Genomic DNA, 14,595 nt, shown 5'->3' on the forward strand with positions numbered 1-14,595 from the left:
AGGGAAAAATTAATTTGGGGAGGGTGAAAAAAATCATGAGGCAATTCAGGTTTTCTACTGATGTTATTAGAGGATAAACATACACAAATATACCTAGATATGTACACACAGAGTTTTTTATGCTTCTTTAGATGACAGTTAAAAAGTTAATCTACTTCAGTATTGGGCAAGGATCACTTGAAGACTGTTTGGATAAATTCACAGAAAAATCAAATCCAATTGCTACAGATCTGGCTACCACACTGATAATGACACTAGTAGGAGACAAATGCAAGAAGCCTCAGTCCGTTGAATGTAAACCATTATTACAGAAAAAAATAGAAGTATGAGCTTCTATTAGTGAAGCAGAAGCCTGAACTGCAACACTCAGCGGTGCTGCTCTGCCCTCTGCAGACTGGACTGTATAATCACATACTAACCCTGATCACGCACTTCTAAAGCACATCTAACTCCACAGAAAAAAGAAGTTATCAAACTGAATGAAACACACAGAAACACCACTGTGACACTTCAAGTCCTAAATAAGTCAGGAGTACTCCTGAGGCAGCACGTGGTTTCTGAGTACCTTCACCGTGTCCACACTGGCAATTAAGTTAGGGAAATAATTATTGCCTGAATAGCACCAATGCCTGGAATCCAAATTCACAATGAGGTACAGGAAGTATTTATGTTTGTTACTCTAATGTAAGCCACACAGCATTTCTTGATGGTGGAGAAACAAGTTCCAACTCCCATATACAGAGCAACTCCTCCCTGGTACTAGGAATGGTTTTCTACAGCAAGACCCAGGGCACGTGGACCACAGCAAATGTGTGACTGACACACCAGGCTACCAGCACCCCACTCTGCAAGTTGTTATATGCCACCCTGCACACCCTGCCTCCACCTTTTATCCTCGCTAAACATCCAAGAAATGTGGCAAATGCATCCACCTTTATGAGCTCTCTATAATTTCATGTGCTCTCGTCATGTTAGCTGGTAAAGAATGTTAAAGCTTATTAATTCTCCTCTATTTGCTGCATCCCCACTGATGTGAGAAAACACACACAACAGTACTTATTGCTTCTCATGAGCTGGACAATGCTTTTGTATGAAGGACATGTCATAACCCTCCTGACTTCTCTTGGATAGGAATAATACAATAGAATTCACACAACACACAATTCAGATTTGTTCCAACTTTTCATTTTATTAAGTGCTGACATTTGAAAAACTTTCTCAAAGCACACATGCCAAACCCTAGGCATCAGATGTGGCCCTCACAAATGAGCAGCACCTGACGTTCCTTTACTCCACCTGCCACCTGTCTGTGGTTATCGGGTGTCGCACCACAGACAGAACGTCGGCTCTTCTGAAAAAAGAGCCTGGCAGGAAGAAAAATTTGCGTATGCAGCTCCCAACATAGCACTTCTTGTATTGTGTGACTACCACGTGTGCTGGTTACATGACCCAAAGACTCACATGTCAGGAAACAAGAGAAGTGGCAGTCTTTCAGCAAGTGGCAGTATTTGCAGAATAACTTCAGCACAAAACTAAAATAAGTGTTTGGGGAAAAAAGGTCTTTATTTGATATTGCAAAGTTTGCAGTAAGTGATGTTATTATGCTTCTGTAAGTTAAATTTAATGGCGGGTCAAGATTCTTAATAATGACTCTTCTGAGCTATATTCACCCTCCATAGTTTGCAGGTAAAACAAGTGAAAGTTAGAGCAGCACATTAAAATTTGATGGAATCTCATTTTGCCATCCTTCATTGCTTTTATTTTTTTTGAGGGACCTGCTGCAGACTAATGGAACAGGCTAGAAAATTTCCAAGTGTATCAGTAAGCAAAATAAAAGTCTCAAATTTTCACCCTGCCCATTTCACAAATGGAAATTGTATAATTAATCCAAAGCAAAAAATTGGAGGAAAACAAGGGTCACATTTATACTTAGCAACACTGTTCTCCAGTGACTTCCATTTGACAACAGCTGAATTGCATTCTTAAACAGAATTCTTTACATATTCTTAAACAGAATTCTCTACATAATCCCTGCTATCTCAGATAACTGACACAGAAATATCACTTAGGGTCTGGGCTACATCGTGAAAACCTTGTACAATCGGACAGTACCTTCATCAAACGAACATTCAAGCCCTAGTTTTACCTTTCTTTACATTCTTTTCATCCAAGGACTTTGGAGTGGTTTGTAACATGTAACTGAAGAAAGCAAAAGAAAGGAAATCAGATCTTAATGCTGCTCCTCCTTCCAACAAAATAATTGTATCTAATGACATAGCAATTATTCTCAAATCTAGAAATATGCTAAATTCTGAAAACCCATACAAGAAGCACTATTTCTATACCTGTCTGCAACTTCTCTTGGACAAAAAGCTGTCATATCCCACCACTCTAACCAAGGCCAGAAGCAAGTTAACTACACTTGAATAAACCTGATTATTTCAGGGGAATGTTCAGCATACAGGAGAGACACGCTCCTTTTCCAAGTCGCATAAGACTTGGTCTCATGAACTGAGATGGGAATTAGGATTTTCCCCATTTCCTGCTCACAAGTTGCAAGCCCAGCTTGTTTCTATGCTGTGGCACAAGTTCCAGTACAACTCTAGCCAAAAGACACCCTGTGGAACTACTTGGTCATGAGTTCCAAATAGCCTTGGAACAGACGAGCCAAGGCAACTCAGCGTTTTTGAAATGCATTCTTTAAGAATGGAAAGCAGATTTCTTCTTCCCCAGAGCTTGTTGCCTTCCGTTGGGTTCTTCTCTTAGGCACTCTTCTCTTAAACACTGATGCTCTCTAGGCACGAAAGTCGCTTGGGCCCATCTGAAGAAAACCAGGGAACACTCACTGTGTACAGCCCAGACCAGGGCTACATCTTCACAAAGGACAGAAAGGCAAGCAGAGCTCTTCCAGGAGCTGACGGAGCATTAGCCAACTGGTCTCTGGTCCTGAACCTGCAGTTTTGGACTCCAGCAGTTGAAACTTCAGCCTGAAATACTAAATTCACTGAAAACAATACATGACCCTAAATATGTCTGTACCATCATGCCAAGCAGTACCTCTCCAAAGCCAACTCACCTCTGACTCTACAGCAAGGCTGCATGGGGCACTGGAAGGTGAAGTCTGGAGCACTGAAGAAGCACTGCCAGGCTTTCCAGGCACACTGCTGGGCCTCTGCAGGTTCTAAAACAAGCACTCATGGGAGAACAAGGTAAGCAGGGTGCAGAGTACGTGATGCCTCTGGTCACTACTGAGATCTGCTCTTTCAGAGGGCGACAGACACAGGAATCACCTCTACAAGACAGACCATGCAATTGTTTTGGAAAAGCTCAGAAAGAGAATAAATGGACAGATTAGAACCATGAGCAAAACTTCAGAGAAAGGGAAATGGCTCTGTACAGCTAGAATTGCCCAAAGTAAGTAATTCTGAATTTATCTGTACAGACACACGTGCTGCACAGCAAAAATACTGACAGATGTCCCATTTTGAGACACTTTTCAGTGTAGTAAATGACAGGACTGGTTATTCTTTACTCCCTCTCCCCCTGCATAAAACTCAAATCTATCTTCTGTGTTATTTATACATAAAGAAAAGAAAAAGCTCATAAACTATAGCAACATTGACTGTAAGCAAGACAATTCAAGGAACAGTGTTACTGAGGGAAGGGAGTGTGTTGAAACAGGACAGTTACACTTTCTGAATACACAGTATTTTAAAGAGAAGCTGAAGTGAAAGCTAAGTGAAACTGAAAAAAAATCTTAATTTGAACATCATTGAGGATATATATTTTCTCACTCTTAAAAGCCTGAGCCTTTTTCCCTTGAAAATATCAATAAAAGAGTAACATACCCTTCAGAATCTCTTTAAAATTGCATATTTAATAATTGCACAATAACTTGCTCATCTCTTGTGCAGTGAGGGCTGAAGAGAAGTTCAAGAACCTCACTGTGGTAGAAGTCCTTAGTCAGCAGCAAGTGCTCTGAAGAAAGCAGTAGGAACTGGAAGAAAATTTTCAGCACCTGCAGTTTTTGGGTACTGGTGGGTAAAAGGAAGTAAAGTTTTGGGGTGTCCTGAAACCTTTAAGATGAGAGCTGATTCCATAGTAATTTTTTAAGAGATGAACAACCACTTGCTCTCATTAACAGCTATGAGCAAAGCAGAAAAGCAGGATTCACTTCTGTGCAGGAATTCATACACTTCTGTGTCATGGTTGTTTCTCAGTCCACCAGTTTGAGTCCAAGATTCTGCAGACACGGGAAATAAGGCTCTCTGCTAGATGTGAGGAACCGTCTCAAGGTGCTTTGCCCACGCCCAAGTCTGTTACTTCCTCTTCTTTTCTTTAACACTACTGTATGAGCTTTCACCTCATTTAGCTTCCAGAAAGCCTCCAAGTTGGTTGTTTCTCCTAATAATTCAAATCCCCACACAGCTTGCCAGACAGTTAAATTAAATTAAAAAAAAAAAAGAGTTTTCAGGTTGAAATCTCGGTGTTACAATCTATTTCTAGATCTAAATATTGCAATTTTTCCATCTGTTCTCGGAAAACTGGGTAGGAAACAAATTGATTTTAAGACCCATTTCCACACAAGAAGACTTCATTCTCCATGTTTACCACAAACCCACCGAAGCTGCTGCTCTGTTTGGAGGTCAGTTAATTCATCAATGGATCTCCAGCTGCACTGACAAGCATATGCACGTGCTCCTTTCTTCTTTATCATCTTTGCTCTTAGTTTACTGAGCTCAGGCATGTTATTCCTGCCAAAGAAGTGAATTCAGCTTAGGATCATGCTTTTTTTTTTTTCCCCCCTAAGAAAAAATATTCATGAGGCCATTTCAAATCAGAAGACATCTTAAGGACAATTCAGAGTGCCACTGTCATGGATGAATTTAGGGATATATTTGAATTCTGTTTTGAATGCAATCCTTTCCTGAGAGCAGTCTCAGTGCTGTGCTCCCAGATTGACTGCAGATTGATGTTTTTGTAAACAACGTTATCTGTTGGGTTTAGAGACTTCCAGTCAGCCTCCAGAAAAAGAGTTGGGAAGAAAACCAGGCAGAGTTAATTCCTGTGTTAAAAAATGATCCAAAAATGTATTTATCTTATCAAACTTACTGTAAAATTGCTATGCATAATGGGTAAAATTACAGAGTTAAACTTTTCATTAGGAACTGCTACTCAGGATGATTGTTAAAGGGACTGAAATGAAATGGCCATAAGACTGTACATCAAACCAGAAATAATTCCTGTGCAGCTAATAACCACAACAAATGAAAAATCAGCATGGCTATGACAAAACCAAGTTGTTTCAAAAAAACCAAGTGAAAATGTAGCATTTTAGCTAACTTTGCTCTCATGACCTCTTGCCGGCCATCAATTACTGGACACTGAATTGCAAAAAAACATTAACAAGCCCAGCTAAATAAAGAAAACCCAAAACAAGTGTCAAAGGAAGAACTTTTAGAAAAAGAGATCAGGCACCTATTGATGGAAGGAAAATGTTTAATCTTAAAGTTTGCTTTCTAAAACTCAGGTTTGTCAAAATAAACAGCTAAGTATCTTGCTAAAGATTACGTATTTTAATCAATTTTACAAATATGTGATACTAATGCTGCTCATGTGGGTGGGGTTTTTTTTCAGTTTCATTTATTAATTTCAAGATCTGAGAAGCAAAATAATTTTGACTTAGGGTAAACAAAAGAATCCCACTTTTATTTTTTTTTATCCACCTTTCCCACTACCAAACTCATCTTAGGAGACCAGTGCAGCATGGTATTTTTAAAGCTGCTTTAAATAATACGAAAAATAATGGTATTCAGAAAGAGATAGAAATTTTGAGACAGGAAGTAAAATACAGGAATAACCGAAGATGTAATACAGGAAAAATAATGGAAAAGGAGCTGATGTCTCCATTATTGTTCTGCTCTGGCTGTCACACTCCTCACTGTCCAAGCACTATCTCTGAACACATCCACCTCTTCCATCAGTTAACGGGCACACACAGAGACTGTACTAAAATAAGAGAAATCCAAATTTGATGTCTGTATTAGGAACATGCCTACTAAACTACATTTCACTAAGTCTTGGCATTAACTTTAGAAAAACTGGGAATAAGAACTCCTTAATTTTAAGTCTTCAAAAACTATTTAAAGAATTAAAGACATCACAATATAAGCAGAAAAGAAAAATCCCACCTCTCCATTTAACCAAACCTTTCTTTCAAGAAAGAAATCTGTTAAGAAATGAAGCTATTTGATTTTCACTGAACATGACAGCATACTTGATAGAGGAAAAAAGAACATCTGACTTGAAACCATCACAGTCTGTATAACTGAAAGTGAGGTGCAAAGCACATGCTGAACAGTCTGCATTCATGTTGTCGACATTGTAGACACCCTGCACTGGTTGGCAGAGGCCAACCCATCGCATGGATTACCTGCTTATTTTAGCAACAAGCTGGCCTTTTGATCCATGAAACTTGAATTATTTTTAAAGCAGAGGGAGAGTCATGGGAGAAGAGACAGAAATGGATGGAAACAAATTTTGGGAGATGTTGCTTCCCCTCCCCACAGAGTTTCCCACCTGATCCCAAACAGGTAGCATGCATGCTTCTTTTTAGGTGACACAGCAGTGCTAAGGGCTTTTCATCTTTCCTGTTCATATCAAGCCCCAAAGCACAGAAACACAACACTAATACCAAACCCACCTCAGACCCACCTGAAAAAAAGATAATCACAGGACTGATCCCAGATGTAGTCATTGAAAAGTGACACTCGGAAGTCACAAGCAGTACAACGTAGCTGATCACACGTTCTGGACAAAGAAGAACAATCAATCAGAGAAGCTGACTGATACAATGTACACGGATCATACCTGGTGTGCAGTACAGCACACTCAGAAATACCAGAAGCAATGTCACCATATTTAATGCTTTTACATCTCTGTCATGTTCAGAATTATGGTATGTGATTTAATTATATGTTCATGTATTATTTTTACAGGTTCCTATCCTCACTGAACACATGAAATAAACTGATATTCACTTGATATATTCTCTTTAGTCTTCCTCACTGGTACAGGACATGGGTAGCATCCAAATATGTGTTTAGTACATTATTACTTACTACAAAAAATGCCACATGGAAATGCAGTAATGTTCTATAGAATGTTGTGGATAAATCTTCAAAGTACCTCTTCTGCTAAATTCACCTGCAATTGCAAAGCACTCTGACCATTTTCAGTTCAGGTTCTGGGATGAACCAGCCCACTGATTTAAGTCACATACTTGGCAACACATAGAAAAATGAAGAGAGGCAGGGAAAAATAACAATGCAGCAGCAATTTCCTTAACTACTTGTTACTGATTTTTGGTTTCATGTCTCATTTGCAAGCATCTTTGAATACCTCAAACAAACAAAAGGTCAAGTGGTCAACAACAGAGGACTGGAAGGGACCAGTTGATTTCAACTGCAGTTACAGGGAGCCACTTCTTTAGATGACTATAAGGCTGTTCTGCCCTGTTCAAATGCAGAATTTTGTACCACCACAGAAACACAGCTGTGAATAAAAATAATGATAAAGCAAGTAGCACATATTTTTTCAGGTTTCCTACCTTTTTGAAATATTTGTTCCTATCCCAGATGGTGAAAGGCTTCCACCCAGGTACACTGGACAGCATCTATATGGATTCATTAAAAAATATTAAATTATAGCAAAACAGGTTGGAGAAAGCAGTACAACATTTCTCCTAGTTTAACCACATGGTATTTCTAAAAAAAATATTTATTAAATATAGGCAAAACATCCAAATGCTTTTAAACTACAGAATATTAAAATTTCCATTACCAAAGTGTTCAAAGAAAAACTCTTATGAAAATCACTCTCTATGCCAAATACACAAAGGTCTATATATTGCAGCATTTGATAAATGTATATGTCCATAAGGCAAAGGAAGATGTTGTTCAATAGCTTAAATAATTAATAAATTTATAATAAATTATTTTGATCAAATGAAAACACATTAACAATTCTTTGAAATTACCTGTTTATCTTTGTTGTTCTTTACAAAGACTGTTTCTCTTCTCAGCGTCTTTCTTAAGAAATGTCAACACAGATTAAACAGCAGCACTATTATTAGACTGATAAGAAGTTATAATCAAGCAATGTCCAACAGGCCCGAATATTTTTCACCTACCTTTTCCTATATGCCGGTACAACAACTTTATTTCTTTCAGGTGTGAGACTTGCAGAATTAGACTTCAAATTCTGTTTAAAAACAATCCAAGAATAAAATGCAGCATTACAGCAAAGTCACAATGTTCTGTTTTACTTAATAACCAGGAGCCAGAAAATCTGAGTCACAGAAGACGGGGACTAAGACTCTAGGATATTTCTTGTTCAAGTTTATGAGGCTCTGAAGTAACAGGTCAGTGAGGAACAAGGCTTCTCTTCCCATACTGAATTTCCAGCTCTGGCTGAAGGAATTCCACACCACATGATCGCTTAGACTTTACAATCAAGACTTAGTATTTCATGCCCTCCTTTTAATAATTCTGCTTTTAAAACCAGTTATAATTTGGAATCTCTCCCTCGATGTCTTTTAGCTTTTGTTTCATTAAAACCCATCAAGAACTTAGATTATTCAAAAAGATAGTCTTTGAAAAGTTTCTTATTTGCTGTACACAGAAGAGTTTATTTGAATTCTAGAATATTAGAACTCTAGATCCTAAGTGGGAAGTTCTAGGGATATAAAATGATAAAATTATACAAATTTACTGACATAATTCTCTCTCCCTCAGATGTATACAAGTATTTTTGTTGGTTCAGATTTAGCCACTCTGTAAAAAACGAAAGACAAACAAAACAAAAACCATGTCACTCATGAAAATAAGAGAATCTGCAGGAGGTTACGAAGTATAAGTAACACCATTTACTACTGCTGATACCCAAATGAATATCTATTTTCAATGCCTTCTATCATTGTAACTGTCTTGAGAATGTAAATTTGTGGCTTCATCTCCATCTCCTGCTGTGAAATGAGGAGTCATTTGCAGAGGATACAAAACGGGGAGCAGTGGTTGGTGTGTCAGATGACTGCACTGCCATTAAGAGGGACCTCAAATGACTTACAGAAATGGGCTGAAAGCAATCTCTTCAAGTTCAGCTAAGGTGAAATGCAAACTCCTGCCCCAGGGGAGGAATAATCCTTATGCACAGAACACCACGTGGGCTGACCAGCCGGAAAGCGACTTTGCAGAGAAGGCTGTGGGAAATTTGGTCGATAACAAGTGGACCATGAGCCAGCAGTGTGCCCTTGCGGCACAGAAGGCCAACAGTATCCTGGGCTACATTAGGAGGGATGTTGCCATCACGTCCAGGGAGGTGACCCCTCCTCTCTACTCAGCACTGATGAGACAGAATCACAGAATCATTTCAGCTGGAAGGGACCTTCCCCAGCTCAAAGCAGGGTCAGTTTCAGCAGCTTGCCAGGGACTGTGTCCGGCTGCATTTTGAAAACCTCCAGAGACTGAGACTCCACAACCTCTCTGTGAAGTCTGTCCCTGTGTTTGACCACCGTTGCAGTTTAGAAAAAGTGTTTTCTTGTGTACAGATGGAATTTTGTGTGTTTCAGTGTATGCCCATTGTCTCTTGCCCTGTCACTGGGCACTACGGAGGAGAGTCTGGTCCCTTCTTTACTACAGCTATAGTTATTTACACACATTGATAAGATCCCCCTGGAGCCTTCTCTTCTCCAGACTGAACAGTCCCAGCTCTCTCAGCTGCTCCTCATATGACAGGCATTCCAGTCTCTTAACCATCTCCATGGGCCTTTGCTGGAGGTTCTCCAGTAGCTCCACCTCTCTCTTGTATTTGAGAGACCAGAACGGGACACGGTAGTCCAGATACAACCTCACAGACATGTTTGGAGCACTATGTCCAGTACAAAAGAGGCATGGACATAATGGAGTGGGCCCAGGAAAGGACCATGAAGGTCATTAAGGATTTAGACCATCTGACATCCAGGTATAAGCTAAGACAGTTGGAATGGTTTAGCCCAGAGAAAACAATGGTCAGGAGAACCTTACGAAGGTATGTCAGGGAAGAATAAAGAAGACGTAGCCAGACTCTTCTCAGTGGGGATCACTGACAGGAGAGGCAATGGATGCAAACTGAAGTACCACAATTTCCACTTAAACATATGAAAAATCTATATGACTTGTGAGGGTAGTCAAACACTGCAACAGGCTGCTTAGAGAGGCTGCAGTCTACATCCCCAGGGATAATCGAAAGCCATTTGGACATCGTCCTGGGTAACCGGCTCTAGGCAGTCCTGCTTAAGCAGGTGGTTGGACCAGATCGTCTCTAGAGGTCCCTTTTCCAACTGTGACCATTCTGTGATTCTGAGCATTGACGCTATGCTCTATTTTGAACTAGCATTTTGTTTAATTGCCTGTTACTGTGTAGGTAAGAACATCTCTTTGTATTTCTCCTGTTCCTCAATACAGGATTACTGCATTTTCCTTTCTGCTTTATTTTCCAAGTTTATTCTACAGCTTGTTTTCATTCATGTTTTGCTTTAGAAGTTTTAGCTTATGGTGCTTTTACTTCCATTGTTGAACCTGACTTGTTCTGAATTTCTCCAAACCCCTACTCACCAGAGGTGTTTTGGTAAAGCTGCTGTCATTACAGATTTCATCAATAATGTCATCTAGATCTTCTTTGCTGCTGCCAGCACTCATTAACACTTTAGCTGATCTGAAAAATAAATAAACCAGCCTTCATCTTTGTAGCAAGACGACAGCAATTCTAAGAACTGTGAATTAAAAAATATAAACAGTTACAGCCTTTTTGCTCTAATATTTTTGTAGTATCTCAGGTACACCATTCAAATAATGACTGAACAGATGTAAACTGCAGGATAACACCTTGCAGGATAACCTTGAGTTGTCGCATCATAGGTCTTATTTTTGCTTGCTTCTTTTATTTCCAACCACTTCCAACCCTGAATAAAATTGTGACAGTATAACCCATGCTACACTTACTGGGCAATTAACTGGACAACCCTGATTTTTCACATTTAGCTTCAGCAGCAGGAGCACAAAAAGGTCAGAGGAAGGTCTCTACTCAAGTTATACAACTGCAGGGGTTCTGAAGAGAATTCCTGCTGAACTGGATGCATTTAGAAAGATCACCTGCACTTTGCTTTCACTCAAGTAACACTCAAATCTTCTGTTTGCTAGCTCTTTGTCAAAGAAAGAGAGGCCTGTAGTACTGCTGTGTTAACCAATCACGAACAAATCTACTCCTGAGAAAGAAGAAAACTGTGATTTTTTTTTTCAAGATTGTCGTTAGATCGACTAAAATTAAGTGCTCATCTAACCATTATGCAAACAATGTGGAAGTCCAGTAATGTGGCCAAAGGTAGTGGTCTTGCTGGTCTTGCATTAGTCATTGGATTCTTCAAGATCCTTTCCTTGGACTCTGAACTGTGTGTAAGTGCTCAGCAGCCCACCTGTGGAGACATCTAGCCAAGCCTCTCTGGTCCACAGACCTTCCAAAGGGAGTCCAAGATGTCTGTGAGGGCTGGGATGTAAACCTGATAGTCAGGATGGAAACCCAAGGGCTGGCAAAGATGCCTGTCAGGGCCAGGCTGGAAACCTGAGGGCAAGCAAAGACACCAGTGAGGGCCAGGATGGAAACCTGATGTCTGGGACTGAAGCCTGAAGGCAGGAACAGATGTCAGAAACTGAACACTTGGCAGTACTGTCAGCAATGACCCTGTCGGGACCAAACTTGCTGGTATTCTTATCATTGTTTTGAAAATTGTGGAATTTGAGGCAGATACCTCAAAGTGTAGTGTGTAAGTTAAGTGCTTACTGTAGCAGATATGGTTAATAAAGCATGAACAGAAAAATTATGAACAGAAAAAACAGACCCGAAGGAACAGCATGAAGCTGTGTCAGGGGAGGTTTAGGTTGGATAGCAGGAAAAGGTTTTTCACCCAGAGGGTCACTGGGCACTGGAACAGCTCCCCAGGGAAGTGGTCACAGCACCAAGCCAGACAGAGCTCAAGAAGCATTTGGACAATGCTCTGAAGCACATGGAGTGACTCTTGGGGTGTCCTGGGCAGGGCACAGAGTTGGACTTGATGATCCTTGTGGGTCCCTTCCAACTGAGAATATTCTGTGATGTGTATGAAATGACTGAAGTATCAGGAGAATAAAAGCTTTGATAATGCTATTGCTAAAGTTCTTCCTGCTCTAAACCGCAAGATTTATAGATATTTGAGGTGAGTTAGATACAGAGAGCTCTCATGAGGTCAGTTACAGAGCAAAGTAATCCCACAACCCTAACTCAGAGGCAAATTAGTGCAGCTTTTAACGCCATATTTAATCCGAGGCTGCGGTACACGCAGGAGACAAAGACTCTCTGAAGTAACTAAACTCGCTGGCACACGATTTGGATCTTTAAACAACAAGGGCTGCAGGTGACACTCGCCGACCGTCAGCCCGGTTCCGGCTCCCGAACCCGCGTATTTTGGGTTCCTGAGACGTGTGGCCACACGGGCCAGGCGGGGACGGGCTGCGCGCCACCCAGGCGGCGCCTCGCTCGGCGGGGAGCGTTGTGAGGGCGCCGGGACCGCGGCGGGACCGCTAACCTGCGCTCCTCAGCCGCCGTGGGCTCCTCCTCGCCGCCGCCGCGCCGGTGGCACAGCCGCCTCTCCACCTCGTCCAGCAGCCGCTCCAGCTCATCCGCCATCTTGCCGCCCAGCGGTTGCCGAGGCAGCCCCGCGGCGCGGGCGGGGGCGGCTGCGGGGTCCTGCGGGGCTCGGCCGCGGCCTCGCCGCGCGGCTGCCGGGATTCGACGGAGAGCGACGCGGGGGGAGAAAAGGAAAATACAACGCCACCACACCGCGGCCGTAGTCGGCAGGATTCGAACCTGCGCGGGGAGACCCCAATGGATTTCTAGTCCATCGCCTTAACCACTCGGCCACGACTACGCATGGTGCAAAGGTCCTTCCCACCTTCCCATGAGCGGTTACGGAGAAGGAGCAGGGTTTGGCACTTAGGTACGTCTCCTCACGGGGCGCAGTGAAAGGTTTAAAATAGAGAGTAGGTTTAATGCATGTCATACAGTTCACTGCGCTGTGTATTGGTCTGTTTATAGCAAAACCAAACGGTTAGGCTTTGCTAAGTCCCACGGGAGAAGCCAGTGGTGTTTGGTTTTTGGTTTTTTTTTTTTTTTTTTATTTTCGTAGATTAGGAACAGTCGTGGATAGAGCGGCCTCAGTCCCCTTAAAACCAGGAACACTCCCCAGCTGACATCCCCCATAGCGCCCGGGAAGTCGGGGCAGGCATTTTTGAGGAAAGTCCCATAAAGGTGGCTCTCGCCTATCGCCCTGTTAATAAATCCAGACAAACGTCGGAGGTGTCAGTCACCAGCTTTCCAATGCCAGCTCCACCTCCCCTCTCGTCAGAGACACGCGGGAGGTCAGGTGTCCCGACGCGGGCGCACCGCTCGTAGTGTCAGTGAATGCTGTATATTATTATATTTATTTAGAAATGCAAGGAAGCAGTTTAAAGAGAGAGATCTTGTTAAGCTAAACAGAGCATTGCCATTTCCTTAGGTCAGCTGACACAGAAAGCACAGTGCTTGTACCCTCCCGTTGCCAAGATGGCTCAAAATTTGTCAGCCTGTGATGAAGTGGGGTCTGCAGTACGTAAGCGCTCCAAGCAAAGCCTCCTGGTAACAAGGCATTTTACAATTCTCTGGGTATTTCAATTAATGAGTTGCAAGCCCCGTCTGAATTCCCTCATACTTAAGCTTTTATTTCATCATTCCATTTTCCTCCCCACGTATCTCAGGTCTCTGTTAATACCCCAGCCCAATCCATGGCAGTGCTGCTGGAGGAGACGTGTTGGGTAGAAGAGTTGTGAGTCTTTGCTGGGTTGATGTGATGGAAGAAACTAAATAGTGTTGATGCTGCTCCAGCTCTTTTAAGTGGTCCCTTGGCCAGGACTCTGTGTCATGTAGGTAAATTCAATCCAGAAGAAGTGGATTTTTGGGTGGAATTTTTACATTCATCTCTTGCAGCTGTGGAGAGTTTAAACTAATCACAGTTCTCCCCAGTATGCTATCATCTCTGTAATTTGAAAAAGGATCAGGAGCCCACAGGCTTGGAAAATCTTGAAGAAACTCTTGTCTTGAAATACATCATCACATGTGGAAAAGACCACTTGCTGCATCATCTTAAAGGAGCTTAAGAATGCCGAAATCCAGTATCATTCTGGCATTCTTTCAAATGGCCTTAGAAATCTGAGTACATTCTCTTTTGACTGTAAAACAGCTTCTTTCCCTTTCCATCAATCCTGTGGCTGTCAGTGTGTCTGTTGCAAGGTGCCAAAAATGTATGGAGTGTCTATGGGATAACGGTGCCAAAGTCAGGGGTGCCTCGAGGCCTTCTCCCATGAACTCGCTGCAGCATTTGCTCAGTTGGAAAGCATTTGAAACCAAAAAAGAAGAAGAAAATGAAAAAGAAAAAAAGGAACAGACCTTTAAAAATTGTTAAACTGAAAAGATTGGCTTTGTGCAGATTGC

The 14,595-nt window shown here is 41.7% G+C and overlaps 1 protein-coding gene, 1 long non-coding RNA gene and 1 other non-coding gene across 3 annotated transcripts in view; 1 reads left to right on the plus strand and 2 right to left on the minus strand.

The window, feature by feature from the left end:
• Window positions 1-1,163: 1,163 nt before the first annotated feature.
• CFAP418 (cilia and flagella associated protein 418) lies at window positions 1,164-12,794 on the minus strand. The gene is made up of 6 exons (XM_048286930.1): window positions 12,656-12,794; window positions 10,653-10,752; window positions 8,192-8,262; window positions 7,610-7,675; window positions 6,715-6,810; window positions 1,164-4,754 (listed from the first exon to the last, which is right to left on the minus strand). The coding sequence occupies exons 1-6, from the start codon at window positions 12,754-12,756 to the stop codon at window positions 4,595-4,597; spliced, it is 594 nt and encodes a 197-aa protein (XP_048142887.1). The 5' UTR covers window positions 12,757-12,794; the 3' UTR covers window positions 1,164-4,594.
• A 35-nt stretch (window positions 12,795-12,829) lies between these two features.
• LOC125317292 overlaps window positions 12,830-14,595 on the plus strand; it is an 80,162-nt gene continuing 78,396 nt past the window's right edge. Inside the window, exon 1 of the long non-coding RNA XR_007200006.1 lies at window positions 12,830-13,066. This is a non-coding gene — a long non-coding RNA (uncharacterized LOC125317292). The remainder of the gene's footprint in view (window positions 13,067-14,595) is intronic.
• On the minus strand, window positions 12,916-12,997 carry TRNAS-AGA. Its single transcript has one exon. It is a non-coding gene; the product is annotated as a tRNA-Ser (tRNA).

The sequence above is a fragment of the Corvus hawaiiensis genome, chromosome 26 (assembly GCF_020740725.1).
Source record: "Corvus hawaiiensis isolate bCorHaw1 chromosome 26, bCorHaw1.pri.cur, whole genome shotgun sequence".
Lineage (NCBI taxonomy): Eukaryota > Metazoa > Chordata > Aves > Passeriformes > Corvidae > Corvus > Corvus hawaiiensis.

Coding starts and splice junctions, on each gene's coding strand:
- CFAP418 (XM_048286930.1), bottom strand. CDS start 12,756: ATGGCGGATGAGCTGGAGCGGCTGCTGGACGAGGTGGAGAGGCGGCTG. Junction 8,263..10,652: donor GCTTTACCAAAACACCTCTG/GTGAGTAGGGGT, acceptor GTTTTTAAACAG/AATTTGAAGTCTAATTCTGC. Junction 6,811..7,609: donor GGAACAAATATTTCAAAAAG/GTAGGAAACCTG, acceptor TTCTTTGTCCAG/AACGTGTGATCAGCTACGTT.